This window comes from Panthera pardus, unplaced genomic scaffold (genome assembly GCF_024362965.1).
Source record: "Panthera pardus isolate Hobbes unplaced genomic scaffold, ASM2436296v1 HiC_scaffold_24, whole genome shotgun sequence".
In the NCBI taxonomy this organism is placed as follows: Eukaryota; Metazoa; Chordata; class Mammalia; order Carnivora; family Felidae; genus Panthera; species Panthera pardus.
This window is the reverse complement of record NW_026526810.1, coordinates 44,458,597-44,475,941: the sequence shown is the minus strand read 5'-3', so window position 1 is coordinate 44,475,941 and position 17,345 is coordinate 44,458,597. Positions and strand designations below refer to the sequence as shown.

The following is a 17,345-nucleotide window of genomic DNA, read 5'->3' as shown; positions in this document are numbered from 1 at the left end:
AAATGGAGATGCTGACACTCCCTCTGACTGACTCAGGCTGTAAGTATTACATCAGGCTGTATGTTCCATGAGAAAGCTGAAGGGACAAAAACACCAGCATGAAGAAAAAGGCAGGAAGCCGTGCACACAAAATTAGAATCGAACAACAAAAAATTTTGCATATTCATATCAAGAGTTAAGTTTTCAACAGTTATCTGTTGCTTTTATCAACAGAATCTAAAAATAAACAAACACAATCCTACACATGTATCTAAAATCCTTCTACAAATTTCAAAACTCCTTTTACAAAACCATAATCACTTATATTGCTCATTGACTTTGGATTACAAGATATGCAGGCTATTTTTGGCCTATTGCATTCTGATCCACTTTATCTAGAAGGAAGCAGGTTATTAACCATGCTCATGTCAAAGGAAGAGTGGGATTTATTTATAATAATCACTACCATGATCTGCAATTCTAAGGGAAAACAAAGAAAACTACTTTTCAGGGTAAATAAGTATCTCCTATCCATCTTGCACATGAACCCACAAAATCAGAAATCTCCACGTGTACGTAAAACATGTAAAATTATTTCAATTTAAATCACAAAAGTTTATATAGGAAGCCCAGCTGGAGACCTAAACAGCTTAAACAGAGCTAGAAGGTGGTTCCTCTCCCCACCCCCCACCCTGCCCCGTCTCATCTCAGCTTCCCCCACCACACCCCTGCTCTCTTCTACCATATAGCCTCCTCTGTCAAACCACCCTGTAGAGCCCTGAACCAGGCCTGGCATGGTCTGGGTGATGAGGTGGAGAACTATCCCTACTTTTTGCTCTCTGTTCCCTTCTGAACCCAGGATAGAAAGAAGTTGGTCCAAACTCAAAAAACATGATTATTATACATTACAAAGATAGTGGCCTTAGCTCCTCAAAAAAAAAAAAAAAAAGGTTTTATTACCAAAGAAGAGATATTACATTTAGCTAATAGTTAATAATTAGGACTAATTACCTCAAAGTTAGGTAATCCATCCAAATTAGTGTCAAACAAGTGAAAATATTTTCTAAGAAAACCTCTCATGAATCTTAATTTCTTCATGAATTAGATCACTGGTTCTCAAAATGGAGTCCTCAGACCAGCATCAGCATCACCTGGGAACTTGTTAGAAATGCGTATTATTGCGCTCATTCCACACCCACTGAATAAAAAATTCTGTGAGATGGGGCCCAGAAATCTGTTTTTTGACAAGCCTTCCAGATGACTCTGATGTATTCTGAAATTTGAGAACTCCCTAGCTTGGCATACAAGACTTTTCAAACACCAACCTACATTTCTTAACCATTTCCCTACTGTGTCATACACCAATCTTATATAGCAAAATGAACACATTTTGCCATTTTCTGAGCAATTTCTATGCTTTCCTACTTCTTCACACTTGCCCCTAGTAGAATATCCTTCTACTTTTATACAATCTTACCAATTCTTCTGGGCCTGACCAAAACACACATCTTCCATGAAATTGTTCCTCCTTCCCATAGCACACGTGGGATGTGCTTTGCCTTCCTCTGATTTCTTTAGTATTTGATAGACACTAGGCATATTATACTTACCTTAAAATGAATGAATTTCCAAGACAGACTATGTTGCCTTAGGACAAGACTTAGTTTTTTTTTAATCACACAGTACCTGGTCTTTTATCTTCCATAAGTAAGTACGAGGTAAACTTTTACTGATAATGATCAAACTCTAAAACGAATGTGTCTCAAGTCTGGGTCCAGGCCTCATTCTGTTTCCTGATAGTAGACCATTACCCTCACTAGGGCTAGCATCCTAAACACAGTGAGCCTCGACCTCTAACACAGTGTGCCCCCCGCCTTCTCACCCCCAAATAATCTGGATTAGTGGTATTTCCCAGGGCATTCAAATGTTACAATCACAAGGCCTTTGGCCAATACCTGTTCAGATAAAGTTAAGTGAAAATCTTTCTTACCGCTATCAGTTTCTCTAATACATTCTTGCATGTTTGCTTTCTGTCACTCAGCACATCCTTTTGCTTCATTAGGACACGGTAGCGACTGAAAAATTCTTGGTAAGTCCACCTATGTAAAGAAACTCACATCAGGTTATTTAAAGAGGTAAGAATGTCTCCCACAGGATTCCTTATATTTGAAAACTGCCACGCTCACCGTGAGGGGAAGCCTGCTGCACTGATGCGGATGGTTTCCAGGACACCACACGCTCTCAGTTGCTGCACCGCCCTCTTCTCATCAAACCTATGTGTAAAAGTGAGCATGAGTAATACACAAAGAAGCCTGGTTATAGCCACAAAGTACTCCCCTCAGTCCAGAGAATAAATTCTTTTGTAAAGAATTAAATGGATAAATTAGAAAAGAAAACATTCCAAAGTTGGAGCAGTGATCAACAGGGAAAACTCTGTGTGAGAGTGGGGAGGAGACAATCAGCAGGAAAGATTAAGAGCTGTAAACATTATCTGTAGCTCATACCACAGACCCATAAGAATACCACTGAGCATATTTTTAAAAACCCAAGCCCCTCTCTATTTTGCCTATACTCATTAAATGGCTTGGCCTGATGAGCTGTTTTCTTAATTCTTTAGCTCACTCTATACACCTACCTGGAATAAAGACTGGCCAGCTCTGGAGATTTCTCTAAGAGGAACAAATTAAATATGCCCCATTCAATTATTTAAAAAAATATATTGGTGTTCTAAAAGCTATTCAACTTTGTGTGTGCATTTATAGTGTCCGCATCAAGGAGAAATATTTTTATTTTGTATTGTATCTTATATATGTTATGTTTATTTTACTCATATTTACTCATGCCGTTAACTGGCGTGTAACATTAAACTGACACTAGAAGAGGAAGTAGCAAGGCCTGCTTCCTGTTGGATGATCACTCTTTGTAGACCCCCAGTTAAACCTGGAGTGCCCCATCCGAGCCTCCTGCTGTGCTGTCTTGTCAAGCGTTCTGTTGGTGGTGGGAGATGGGGTTGGCTAATAGAAAGTAACACCCCTAGGTTTGTCCAGGAGAGTGGCCCTGGCTGTGGCAGCTTTTCCTGCCTCCCATTTCCTCCAGGAAGGGCTTCTCGGCACCATTCAGAACTGCCCTGCAGTTCTGAAGGCAGTTCTAAGGCAGAATCTCAGAGGATAGGATCGGCAGGATGTAGGAAAATAAGCACTCATACATTATAGGGTGGGAGTGTGAATTATTACAACCTTTGGTAAATTGCCTAATCTATGACCCAAAAACTCTACTTCTGGAAATATATTATCCTAAGAAGATAATCAGGCAAATATATGAGAATGTTTGGCAAAATATATTTATTGTAGCATCGCTGGAATAACTTAAATGGTCATCAACAGGGAATAATTTAAATAAATGATGGTATGTTTATACAATGAGATACTATGTAGTCATTAAAATGATAATACGGATTTTTACTTTCTAACATGTAAAGTATCCATATTAAGTTAAAAACAGATACAAAACAGCAATTACAGCACAAGTTGCTTCCTTTTATTACTGTCTCTTTCTCATTCTCCCTCTTAGTCTCTGTCTCTGTCTGTCACACACACACTCAGAGCAGAGAAGGAAGGGATGTTGGTTGGTCAAGAAGGATCTATGTGAGTTAATACCAGTTATCTCTCAGGGTATAATGAATGTTTTTTTGATTGTTTTTATCCTATTTTATATTTCTTAAAAACTGTTTTTGCAATGCACATGCATTACTTTCAAAATTAGAGAAATAAATATTTACATTTTTGGAAAAAGAAAAAAAACTTCTCCCTTATACATGGTATTTGTGTAGGATGAGACATTTGGTAATAGTAGACATTCTCTGATGGCGTCAACAGTTGAAAAGTAGCAGAGAGAACTGTGAACATTCACCAATGCAGCCTTATCCAATCCAGCTCTGGAGTTAACTAATGCCCAAATTAACAAAGCCCAGAAAGATCTTGAACTAGAATAAATTCAAAACAGAAGGTAGAACTAGGAATGCTTGGTTGACCTCAACTTCTAAAATCTTTAAAAGACCACCTGCTGATTTACCGCTAATTTGTTATCGTATTCTCAAAGGGAAACAAAAACTAAAAAACAAAAACAAACAAACAAAATTTACCCAAATATTTTTTTCCTTCTGTTGGTATGGAAATCCTTATGGGAGGTGAACCCTTTTTAATTTAGTAGTTGGGAAATACTTACGTGAATGGGAACTTGAAGTCATTAGGCTTAATACAGCGCACATAGTGAGGGGTAGTGGCATTGAGGGTCTCCATAAGCAGGTGAAGGGAGTTTCGGAACTGCATGGAAAACAGAACAGAAAGGGACATTAAGGTTTTGTCAAAATCAATGATGATATAAAACAATTAAAAAAATTTTAATGACACTATGGGAGATGATTTTGCCACCTATGAATTTGATCCAGCCTCAAAGGGGGGCTGCTACTATTTAAGAATACAGGGCATTAGGTTAAGATTTGCTTAAACTCTGCCATTTATACAGGCTTATTCTACTAAATATACATTTGTTCTCCTCCCACCACTTTTCCCTGCCACTCCTTTTTTACAGACTTATTTTCTTAGAGCAGTTTTAGGTTCATAGCAAAATTAAATAGAAGATATAAGGATGTGGGTGCCTGGGTGGCTCAGTTGGTTAAGCATCTGATTTTGGCTCAGGTCATAATATCACAGTTTGTGAGTTTGAGTCCTGTAACGGGTGAGCTCATGCACCACTTCAGGTGAGCCCCGCTTTGAGTAAAAACACGAGCCCCACTTCAGGTAAGCCCCAAATCTCTCTCTCTCTCTGCCCCTCGTGGGATTTTCTCTCTCTCCCTCTCTGCCCTTCACTCACTTGCACATACACACACACTCTCTCTCTCTCTTAAAAAAAAAAAAAAATGCATTTTCCATATATCTCCTGCCCCCACACAGGTACAGCCTCCCCCATTATCAGTGTCCTCATCAGAGTGGTATATTTGTTACAACTGATGAACCTGCTTTGACAAATCAGTCACCCAAAGTCCATCATTTCCATTAGAGTTCCATTTCCCCCACCCTTTGAACACACGCTTCTGTAGCTTTTTGTTGTGAACTTGGAGTTTTGACTAAAAATATAACTTTTCTTTAAGAATATTAAATCCATTTAATTACGTATAATGGAAATTCTGCTGCAAGATACTAATAAAGAAGCAGGGGACTTACAAGAGCACAGGAAGTGAGCAGGAGGATGGGGGCGTACAGCCAGTTTGGAGTTACCATTAGGGACACAGGGTCAAGCCTGGAGGCTGTGGTCCTGTCTCAGTCCCTGTTTCTTATTTTACCTGGGCATAGGGTCCCCCACACAGGAAAGCAAGCTGACTGGCTTCCCATCCAGAGCACCCAGCTTTGTCCAGACACTACATATGTGACTAATATCTCCTATTCCCCACAGAGCCGAGGACATCAAAAAAAGGAGAGGCCTCTGCTCCTGCGCTGAGGGAGCCGGTGCTCTGTACAAATCCAGAGAGGAAAGAACCAGAGGACAAACAAAAGGCAGCAGTGGTCTGTGAGGGAGGATATGCACTACCAGAATGAAGACCTAGAGAAAATTATTTGGGGAAAGGCTTAAACAGTCATGGGTCTAAGCCTGGGTAGAGAGGAGCAGGAGGGGTTTTACATGTTCTCACAGTAAAAGCTCTAGTCTCTCTTCACCTCCTCTGGGGTGCTAACAGAAGAAGATCTGAGACTTCAGCTAAGCTTGAGGGGAAGGAGCCCTGCAGTGGCAGCTCCCTGAACTCACCTGGTGCCCCACTGTTTTCTTGTGCTCTTTGGCTGTCTGGCCTGGTCTACCTTTGGTCAGCTTTGCAGGAGTGCGGGTGAGGGGCGTGCGCCCTGATGAGGTGGCTGAGGTTGGACTGATGGCCTTCTCATCATCTTGAAATAGTTCTGGTAGCATCTTAAACTGAGTCAGAAACAATAAAAGAAAATTACACTCTAAATAAACACAAATGTAAACCTTCACAGAAACACTGTTGAAGACTTGGAATCCACAGTGATTCCCTTCCTTAAGTAACTCCTTTGAGAGTCCCATTTCAAATATAATCAATATCTGTGTTAGGAGCTGAAGACAGAAGAAGGTGACACAAATGCTACAAAAATATAGGGGAAAAAAGCAACAATTCTATGACCATGTTTGGGGGAAACAAAATCAAAACTACTCCAGTAACACTTGAAATCCTAATCTACAGGAAATGGCCACTATAAACATATTACTGGTCTTTAATTATTTTATGAGCAAAATACTAATTGAAAGTCCTATCTTACTACCTTAGCTCCACAAAATGTTTTATCATGTTTCAACTGTCTATTAATTCAAATGGTAAGCACCAGCTTAAAAAAAAAAAAATCACTGGAGATCTCAGCAAGAAGGGTGTCATGAACTAGTTTTTTAATATCATAAGATTGAAAAATAATCACGAATTAATAATAAATTTTAGAAAATAACATAGATTATAAGGAAAAAAGTTAAAAGCCCTGTCCTTGTCCTGTAACCTTTTATATTTGTTTTCAAGGTATTGATAACTTGATTGCATAATTCCTGCAATCAATCTTGTGTTGTACCAGGTTAGCACTATGAAAGACTATTAAAAGATCTAGCATGGGGCATCTGGATGGCTCAGTTGGTTGAGCATCCAACTTCAGCTCAGGTCATGATCTCAGGTCATAAGTTCAAGCCCCACATCAGGCTCGCTGATGTTAGCCTATCAGATCCTCTGTTCCCCCTTATCCCCCATCCCTTCTCCACTTGCACTTTCCCAAAAATAAACAAATATTTAAAAAAAGATCTGGCACTTAACAAGTGGATGGATGGTATTAGTCAATATGGTTGGGAGAAATTTTATGGAATAAAAGAGACTTCAAACTAATCCACAAGAAAATCTTGATATATGTAGGTATCTTTTAAAGAGTGCCATATTCCACATAAAATAAATCCTTCAAATTATAATTGCAACTACCAATTATTTGATTTTGGCATATCTGCCAAAAAAATAATTTTCTTTAGGAGAGCCGCTTCATTAAAAAACAAAATCATGGGGCGCCTGGGTGGCTCAGTCGGTTGAGCGTCCGACTTCGGCTCAGGTCATGATCTCACGGTTCTGTACTGACAGCTCAGAGCCTGGAGCCTGCTTCAGATTCTGTGTCTCCCTCTCTCTCTGTTCCTCCCCCGCTCATGCTCTGTCTCACTCTCTCCTTCAAAAATAAATACAAACATTAAAAAAAAAATCATAAAATTTCATTTGCTCCTGATGTGCATATTAATCATAAGGGTAATTTAGGAAATAACTCATGATGTATAAAACAAATTGTTATATAAAACATATCAGTAATGGCTGTTTGCTACACAAATGAATGTATCCTTTGCTTTACAAAATAAATAATATATTTTAGTTTGGTTGTCTATAAACAGGAAAACATGTTGTACCACTATCTTGTATTACAGTGCTAAAGTTGTGTTCCAAAGGGGTAAAATAAGAGTTCCTAACAGTTTTGATTTGCAAACCCAAGCTATGTGTATCATACACCGTCTCCCAACTCCAAGTGCAACAATGCTACATAGACTGGAGTCCCTCCAGACAACCCCTCAGAATGCATGGCTACCTTCTGATAATTAAGGATCCACTAGCCAATCAGAAAAGTTAGTCAGAATAAAGCTACAACTGATTACAGGTGCCTGTGAATGTTCCATTTAAGCTAAATTACCTAGGCAGAGTAGTTAATACAAGAATTTCATGGTTTTCATCACTATTCATAAATAGAAATGATTTATAATCTAACTGAATAATATTCAGGGATTGGCACTGTGAAAGATTTTTCTCTTATACATCAGTTCTATAAGTTATAAAGCATTAATGCCCAGTGCTTATAAGTGAAAAACTGACTTTTACTTAGAGTCATTACTTTTCTGGGGATTAAAACTGGAATTTGGTCTTTACATGATCTTTCTATTATCAAAATAATTGATAGTAAAAATTTTAATTCTAAAAACAAGAGTAAAAATGTTTACAGAATATTCCACTGAACTTAAAAAGACTCTCTTAGAATAAACTAGGAAAACAAAAGTGCCAGTCAATAGTCTAGAATGATTCACATGAATAATTTTAGTTTTTGTTTGTTTGTTTACTGAATAATTGAATATTAATTTTGCTGAACTAAGTAACTGGCTTCCTGGTTTGCTCCCCAGGATGAAAGTGAGCAGTGTTCTCCTCCCCAACTTTTCCTGAAGGGAGTGAAAGAGTAGAGGTTGAGACCAACCTAATAACCAATCGACTGCAGTCATCACATTCTCTGCAATCAGGAATATTCATTTCTAACCAGAAAGCACTCTTTCTAGTATATATGCCTATGGAAAATAATTTGGAAGTACTCTGGGCCACACTTGCAACTCCATCTGATCCAAAGATCAATCTCCATCTGGATGGAGTGCTTAAGGCCATGTTTCCAGAGCAGCCTTTTAAAATGATACAGCAAAAAAAAAACCCTGTTTTCTCTCATAGTCTCTCACAATGGCATAAGAGAATCTAGAACCAGTGTGGAGAAAGCAATTTCACATACAACTGAAAGACAACATTGCATAATGGTCAAGAGCACAGACTCAGCCAGACAGCTTGCGTTTTAATTTGACTTGAAAACTTACTAGCTATGAAATCTCTGTGCCTCCGTTCCCTCATCTGTAAAATGGGAGTGATGATATTATCACCTCATTATAAAAATTACATGAGTTAACATTTCTAAGGCATTTAAAACAAGACCTGACACACACACTAAGTGTTATGTATTTGATAAATTAAAAACTCACAGTAAAGCTGATTCTGTTAGAAAAATCATCATTATTGTTAAAAGGCTAATGTTTCAGGGCGCCTAGCTGGCTCAGTCAGTTAAATATCCGACTCTCAATTTTTGCTCAGGTCATGATCTCATGGTTTGTGAGTCTGAGGCCCACATCGAGCTCTGCACTGATAGCGGGAAGCCTGCTTGAGATTCTGTCTCCCTTGCTCTCTGCCCCTCCCCTGTTTGCTCTCTATCTCTCTCTCAAAATAAATTAAAAAAATAAACTTAAAAAAATAAAAACCTAATGTTTTATTACTTAACAGTTTAAGATTATTAGTGATTAGAGACAGTATATACATAGTTACATGTATATACATAATTACCTTGCTTGATTTCAGAACTTTAATTTGTTCTTCAAAAACAGTGTCTTTATTCTTTTCCAGAAAGCCTTCACACTGGTATTCCACCTGAAAACACATGCAAAATCTCCTTAACAGAACTTTTGAACAGATATTATTGTCATCGACAACAAAAATGTTTTTTAGCTCAGGCTATATGACTGGCTCTCAGCAAATTGGAATCGGTTTTATTCTAAGAAATCAGTACCATTCTTGGGAAGAAGTACGTGAACTCTAGAGTAAAACTCCTCAAATACTGTTTTTCCTAGAGAACAGTGGTAGTACTGATTAATTGTGGTCTAATAGATCTTCCCAATTCATGGGTAATGAGACTCATAAGAAGTTGACTCTCATCTCCCATGCTGGCTGAAAAGAGCTCTTCCAAGGCTAACCCAATGTATTTTCTTATGACTGAGATCACCTTCCAGGAAGGGTAGTCCTCTTGGGAGAGAAGAGATTAAATTGGGAGAGAGATCAGAAGGTACAAATGGCTGCCTGACTGAGAGCTGAGGTGGAGGCTGGGTAAATACGATATGACTGGTAAGTGGAACTACTCGAGAAGGGACTGTTCCTGCTTCCATAACACCAATGACTTCAGGCATCTACCACTCAGGGTGCTCCCCAGCCAATACCGCAAAGCCCTTAGGTGACCTAAAGTCACATTCTTAGGCTTCCAGAGAGGATTAAGGAGATTCAGAAGGTCTTCAATTCCTGAAAGAGACCCCAGAAAGCTTACCCCCAATGCCTATTTACACTTCCTTGAAATATAAATTAGTCTCATGGCTCTTGATTTTCTAGGTACACTACTGAACTTGTGAAGCAGCGAGTCTGCGTGCACTGTCAGCAAGGACCAACTGACTCAAACACAGAGGGGGACACAAGTCCACAGGCTCTATTCTGACCCCTCCAAATTTTTCAGCAATCTGAGACAGCAATCTGTAATCAAACACATTAACATTTCTACATTGAAGTATGTAAATATCCAGCCTTACTGGGATAAATAAATACTATATATAACCTCATGTTAGTTCAGGTCACAGATCAGGTTTAGCCAAGAAATAAATGATGAAAAGATTTTTTAACTTTCAGAGTTTCTTGGTTTGCAGAAATATACAGGATTGTAGACTCATATTTATTTCATGATATAATTCCATCTAGGTTGAAGGAAGGGAAAACTGACAAAGCAACACATTTCCTATAAGGTCCTAAAGAACGCAAACTTCAGCAAAGAAAAAATTGGTATCGCTTGACTATTGATTTTTTTCCTCTTTGAACTTAAGTATTCAGAAAGAAAAAAGACAATAAAGCTTCCTTACTTTGTCAGCAAAATGTTGGATGATGAAAGCTTTGTTTGACAGACGGGGCTTTTCAAAGAGTGCACATTTGTTCAAATGTGTGTTGTACAATTTTTGGGCCCAAGTGTCATCTGTACCTTTAGGCATCTACATTTAGAGGAGTTAAGAAGAAAGAAAACCAACAACAGCCAAGGTGAATATTGTTATGAGATTCTTCTCATGCATTAACCAAGAGACCATTTTTTTGCTTTTCCAACAACTTTTATATTCAATTAGGAACTCATTCCTTCCACATTTTTCATTTAGATGCCAAAATCAATTACTAATGAAAAGCATTGATTGAGACCTTCCCACGGGTGAGTCAGCCCAATCTTTGGGCAACTCCATCTGCCTATACCAGGAATAATCAAATAAATATTCTATCTGTTTTTAACACAACAAAAGCCTGACAAAAGATGAACTACTATGATTTCACATATTTTTTTAAGTAAGCTATACGCCCAACGTGGGGCTTGAACTCATGACCCCGAGATCAAGAGTCACGTGCTCTACTGACTGAGCCTGCCAGGTGCCCCATATCATGTATTTTTTTTAAGTTCTTAACAGCTGCACAGAGTGAAATATTTATATAATTCAGAAAGGTACAAAATGAAGAGTGATCTCTCATCATTTGCACCAACTTTTTTCTTTCTGACTAAAGGCATGCACACAAATAGGATCATTCTATAAGTTCCTTGCATTTTTTTCTTAATGATAGCATTCTTGTATTTATGGCCACCAGGTTGTTATTCTTTTTTTTTTATTATAAAATGGTCACCATTACTTCTTTCACACATATACCTTCGATACTTTTGCAAGCATACTCATAGTGTGAACTCCCAACAGTTCCACTGTTGAGTCAAAAGGTACATGTGCTTATAGTTTTGATAAATATTGTCAACTTTCCTCAAAACTATGTTGTATTAACTCGTGCCCTTCCTCAAGAGTATAGATGCAATAAACACTCATTTGGTATTATCAAGTGAAAGGTATTATCAAATTTAAACTCGCCTATCTTGGGGCGCCTGGGTGGCTCAGTCGGTTAAGTGTCTGACTTCGGCTCAGGTAGTGAGCTCGCAGTCCGTCAGTTCGAGCCCCGCCTCGGGCTCTGTACTGACTGCTCAGAGCCTGGAGCCTGTTTCAGATTCTGTGTCTCCCTCTCTCTCTGACCCTCCCCCATTCATGCTCTGTCTCTCTCTGTCTCAGAAATAAATAAACGTTAAAAAAATAAATAAATAAAAAATAAACTCGCCTATCTTATGGGTAAAAAGCATCCCATTTTTGTTTTCATTTGCATTTTTTAAATTTCAAGTGAAACTGAGCATCATATTCATTCTTAATGTTGTAGGAAATCTGGATGCTTAGGAGAACCAATCTATGGTAAGTTGCAACTTATGGCATACAAACTACAGAGGAGTTAAGAGAAAGGATAGGTTATTTGTCTAAGATCACTCAGTTAGTAGTAAAGCTGGAGATCCATTATTTTCCCAGTATATTGTGTCTATAAATATTAAAGCTAAAACTCCCTTTCTACCATATCAGTAATAAAGAATAAGCAGTCAATTTTTAAATCACAGATATTTAGGACTATTCAGAATATCTTTTGTACAATTTCTTGCATTTCTTTAAATATGTCATACCGCTGAACAAAAATACCAAATATAAGCATACTGAAAACAGAAGTGGCTAACACTGGGTAGTAGTTATATCTAATGTTAATTTTTCACACAACTTAGAAGCAGCTGAAAAGAGAAAGGAAATTCTCCAAGTTTCAATTGTAGTTAGAACCATTTGGGCCTAGTGACTCTTCAAAATGCAAGCTAGGGTGACACCCCCCTCCCCCACTTGCCACGGTGGCACCTCATGGTATACTAATGAATCTCTGCTTAAACTCATTTAACTTCAAAGACATACCTCTTCTGATAGACTGGGTACATCAGAAAACCATATTTACCTTGCATTCCTCATCCAGCAAATCTAGAATACCTAGTTTAGATTCTATAAGATTAATGCAAGGCTGATTATCATAAAAATCTATGAGTGTCCATGGAATTTGTTCCTTCATATATTCTTCCTGTTCTAATTTGAAGACATGCTGAAATGAAAAAGAAAAACTGGTATTACCAAATCATTATAAATAATGTTAGTCAAGAAAAAACATTTATAGAAAACACTCTTAAGAGGAAATCTGACAATTTGAGATAGTCCATGGCTTCCAACAATAATAATTTCATGGGAGAAACATGATTTACACACAGAGAACAATAATAAGAAGCAAATAAAAATGAGAGACAGTAAAATTTCAGCTGTAAACAATTCTTGGTGAACAAGTAAATCTAGATATGCGGATGTGTTAAATAGCTGACAAATGTAGCAGTCTTTTTAATTTATTTTTTATATGTATACATCCAACACTGCACAATACACTTTTTGGCCTCAAATTATTGCACAGTGCTTCTGACAATGCCGTAGCTGGCTTGAACAACCATGCAGAGCAGATGCCCCTTAGACTACTAAACCACACTGGGCGATGCTTACAGCATGGGGAAGTAATGCTCTTAAGGGACGGTGATATTGAAGTTCATGTGCCTCAGAATTAGCTAACAGTCTTTTGTGTCTGCCTCCATTATTTTCCACATCAGGGAATCTACAGCTCACTTTTCTAGATTCTACAGCCACTGCTGCAAGCAGCTGCAACAAGTAGCAAGGTACCACTGTTTCCGCTAAAGGCATTGGCCACCAACCTCACCACTGCTTATCTTCATTCACTCGGTCAGACAAAAATAAGTATCCACCTTCTCTATGTGCAATTACCACACACCATTAACAAAGTAGACACGGGTTCTGCCCTCACAGAGTTTGCAGACTAGTGGAAAATCAGACAGAAATCAAATAATCACATGGGATCAGAAACTGTAGTGTTACAAAGGAAAATAATTCAAAATAAGGGAGCAAGAGTCCTCATCTAGTTTGGACACGGGGTGGAGGTGGGGGGAACACAGGAGAGGGGAAGGAATGCTTTCCTGAGGAAAAGCTGCTGTGTGACATGAGCTCTGCAGATGAATGGTAGTTAAGTTAGTCTAGGCACAAGGGCAAGCCAACCACTGGTACAGTTCTTGCTTCAGGCTTCCCAATGCAGCAACCCACAACTTCTAGTCTTTCTAAGATGTTAATGGCCTTGACTTATTCGTTGTTGGGGGTTTCTGCTTTCCTTTGTCTCTTTTGTGTCCCTTGTTCTCTTGTACATCTTGATGTTTTTTTCTGGAAAGAATAGCCCTCTGTGGCTATGTCCATACAACATATTTTCTAGGACCCCAAACCCCATGAAACTTAGGTGTCACTCTGATTTCTCAAACATATTCTCCTTATGCACCTGGAATTTTTTCACTTTATTCTGTACTTGTTATAATGCCCTTCCTGGCTCACCTGCAGCATTTACCAGCTGCAATAGGCTTTAGTAATTAAAAAAACAAACATCCATAGGAATATTTATGTCATGTTAATCAGAAAGTAAATTTCTTCTGTTCTTTTGATGAATGAGAAGGCAAATGGGGCACCAGGTGTCAGCAGGATACCCTGACTGATGGTACCAATATTTCCCAAAACAATGAGCCATGTCTTTTTTTAATTCAATAATGTATATGCAGTCTCCACAATGACAACAGAAACAGTGCTCCAGATTTTAAATAGAGCTTGTTTCTCTTCCATATCTCTCTGCCTAATTTGGAAAAGTCCATGAGGCCTCAAAAATTTTAGATACTTAGTTGTCAAAAAGATAATGTTGGCATGAGGTTCAACATGGCGAGAGATCCTTGGTCAAAAAGTAATGCCTCCAAGCACTAAACATGCCAAACACCGTCTTTCTCACACCCAGTGCCCCACCCATAATCCCTGCCAAGGGAGTGGCCCAAAGCAGACAAGTTCTTCACTGTGAGACCCCAAGTTCCTAGTCACAGCTGGTTAATTGCTAGAGATCTCTGAAGAAGAAATGAACAAAGTTAATCAGAATCTCTTCCTCAGCTGTTAAGAATTGGGAAGCAGGCAATTAACAGTGTAAGCTGAGGCTGAAAGAAGTCAAGATGAATGGGAACTAAGCGAGTTAAGAGGATGAGAGGAGCAATACAACCACTGGTGGATTCACAGGAAGCTTGAAGTAAGTGGGGAGGAAATATATACAGAACAGAAGGGAAGAATATGCCATCTGATAGTAAGAGGGAGTGGAGCAGCTGTGCAGAGAGAAGCTAAGATGCAGTATGGGGTGTGTGTGTGTGTGTATGAGAGAGAGAGAGAGAGAGAGGGAGAGAAACAGAGAGAGAAGAAGGAGAAACAGATCAATAGAGACAGAGGGAAAGAGAAAGAGAAACAAGAGAATCAGAAACACACATGCAGAGAGAGGTCATCCTTGAGAAATAGACAAACTAGCCAGTCCCTAATGAAGGCCGGTGTTGGTTCTTTGTATTTCTAGTCACGTTGTGCCAAAACATACTAGGAAAGAGCAGAGGCTGTGGCTCTGATTAAAGTATTAAGAAACTAAAAAAACAAAACAAAGTATGAAGAAACTCAGAATAATTAGTCTCTGATAGGTTTTTATTAATGATCCTTATGCAGAGATGAAAAACACACCAATTATATTCTTATGGAAATAGTCATAGCCTAAGGTTTGAAGATCACTTCTGCATTATTTCCTTGTGCCAAGTAGCTTAATTTGCTAAATAAAGATGGTCCAAATTTTTATCAGAGCATATGCACTATTTTTTTAAAAAATCAAACATTCTAAAGGTTTGGCGATAACAAGCAACAATCCCTTGTCCCATCCCTCCCCAACTCAGTCTCACTCTCTGGAGAAAACCATTTTTAACTCCTTTTGTTAAGCAGTTAGGCAGGCATGAGTGAGAAGAAATATAGCAGATGCTAGCCACAGGCTCAGAGCCACGTCAGAGGGTTAAGAGCTACCTTCAGAGCCACCTCTAAGGGGTAACAGAACAGGAAAGTCCTAGCCACAGAGCGGGCTCAAAAGCCATAAGGGGACTTTCAAGAATGGAGCATGCACACAAAAGATGCAACTTGCCCTTAGGTTACACAAAGTCACAACAAAGCCCATTGGAAACTAATAAATATATAATACAGAAAAAATTAGAAGGCATCATGGGTAGACACATGCGCAGATGCCAGAATGTTATATAAACCACCGGTTGTCCATCAAAAACGTCAAAGTCAAATTTACATGTACACAAGGCAGACTTAAAAGGATGCAGCTGGAGCTTGTCAGGGCCATTGCTACTGTTGCTCTGGCAGTGGCCCACTTTCTCTCTTCAAAGTGTACTGTACTTATCTACTCAATAAACTCTACCTCCCCATTCTGGTCTCAGGTCTCTAATTCTCTGGTGCATCTGGCACAAGAATCGAGTGACTCGACAACACCTTAGCTGTTTCTTCTGGTACTTAACCTCTAAAGAATATGTTTATCTGCTATTTTTTTATTTATTCATTGGAAAAATCATCTACTGATCTCTTGATGAGACAGATGAGGCTAAATTCATATATATCACCTCTCCACTGCTCCTCTCCTGTCCTCCAAATATTACTACCTTTAGATCTTCTTTTGATTTTTATTAATTTTATAATTTAAAATAATACCTTTAAACTTCTATTTTTTGTCCTCATCAACTATAGACCATACCACTTGACCTCTTTTATAAGATAAGGATACTAAAGGCTCTTGTCCTGTCATTCAGCTCTCTTCTTTCCCATCTTCAATGTCTATAGGTGGCTCATTTTTAATATCCTCTTTCATCAGTACTAATAACTATCCCTAATCTTGCTCTTAGAACTGTGCCTTGCATCTGCTTAGCACTTTACATATTCTAATTCATTTAATCTATACAACCATGATAGTAAGTATGATCATCATCCCCATTATATATATGATAAGACTAAGGCCCAGGAAGGTCAATTAACCTGCCCAAGGTCCCTTGAGTAATCAACAGAGAATGGGATTCCAATGCAAGCAGTTTACTTTTGGGGGTCTACTTTTTGCTCTTCACTATTATAATCTACCGTCCCTCATTTTTAAATACCTTGAAATCCCCCAATACCATGATAATGCTTGAAGATATTTGACATTACTACTCCACAAGAGCCTCTCTCAAAATATTCCCATTGCCATTGTCCTGGTGAATGTCTCAGACTGCTGAAGAGAATATGTAAAACAGCATATGTAAAAAAATATGTACAAAAGAGAATGTATTTTGATTTTTTATTCTGGCATTTTGCTGATACAGCAAGTAAGAGTTAAGATAGTCCTAACTCCATAGGAACAACACACTGAAGGATATCCTGGGCTCAGAACTTCATACTGCCTATGTTACTACCTAACATACTTCCTGCATACCTCACTCAATTTATTTTGACCAAATTTTCACTATACTCAGACTATAATATAAAGATTACCTTGAATCCTATCTGGGCCATAAACATATTTCTGGTGTTGCACTTACTTATTAATCATAAGTTCCTCATCAGCTCAGCTGTTCTAAACCCCAGATAATAATTGTAATTTACAACTTCACTTCAGAAACCAGACTTTAAAGACAGAGTAAAATTCAAAAGAATAATTTATAGTAGAATATTAGTTAAAAAAGAAAATTCTTACCATATTGAATTGTTGCTGTAGTTTTTCATTTGCATAATTTATGCAAAACTGTTCAAAACTATTTATTTCAAATGTTTCAAATCTGTAAAACCAAAAATATTGTGTGAAGAGAGAAAAAGAAACAAATAGTTTTTTAAACTATTTAAAATATACA

General features: G+C 38.2%; 1 protein-coding gene across 5 annotated transcripts in view; it reads right to left on the bottom strand.

The window, feature by feature from the left end:
• MYO5A (myosin VA) overlaps nucleotides 1-17,345 on the bottom strand; it is a 199,863-nt gene that overhangs the window by 71,649 nt on the left and 110,869 nt on the right. For all 5 annotated transcript variants that reach the window (XM_053889054.1, XM_053889053.1, XM_053889055.1 and 2 more), the window contains exons 11-18: nucleotides 17,192-17,273; nucleotides 12,494-12,634; nucleotides 10,522-10,647; nucleotides 9,191-9,274; nucleotides 5,779-5,940; nucleotides 4,204-4,301; nucleotides 2,166-2,252; nucleotides 1,970-2,078 (exon numbers count right to left, since the gene is read on the bottom strand). In XM_053889054.1, the coding sequence (XP_053745029.1) occupies nucleotides 1,970-2,078; nucleotides 2,166-2,252; nucleotides 4,204-4,301; nucleotides 5,779-5,940; nucleotides 9,191-9,274; nucleotides 10,522-10,647; nucleotides 12,494-12,634; nucleotides 17,192-17,273 (889 nt within the window). The remainder of the gene's footprint in view (nucleotides 1-1,969; nucleotides 2,079-2,165; nucleotides 2,253-4,203; nucleotides 4,302-5,778; nucleotides 5,941-9,190; nucleotides 9,275-10,521; nucleotides 10,648-12,493; nucleotides 12,635-17,191; nucleotides 17,274-17,345) is intronic.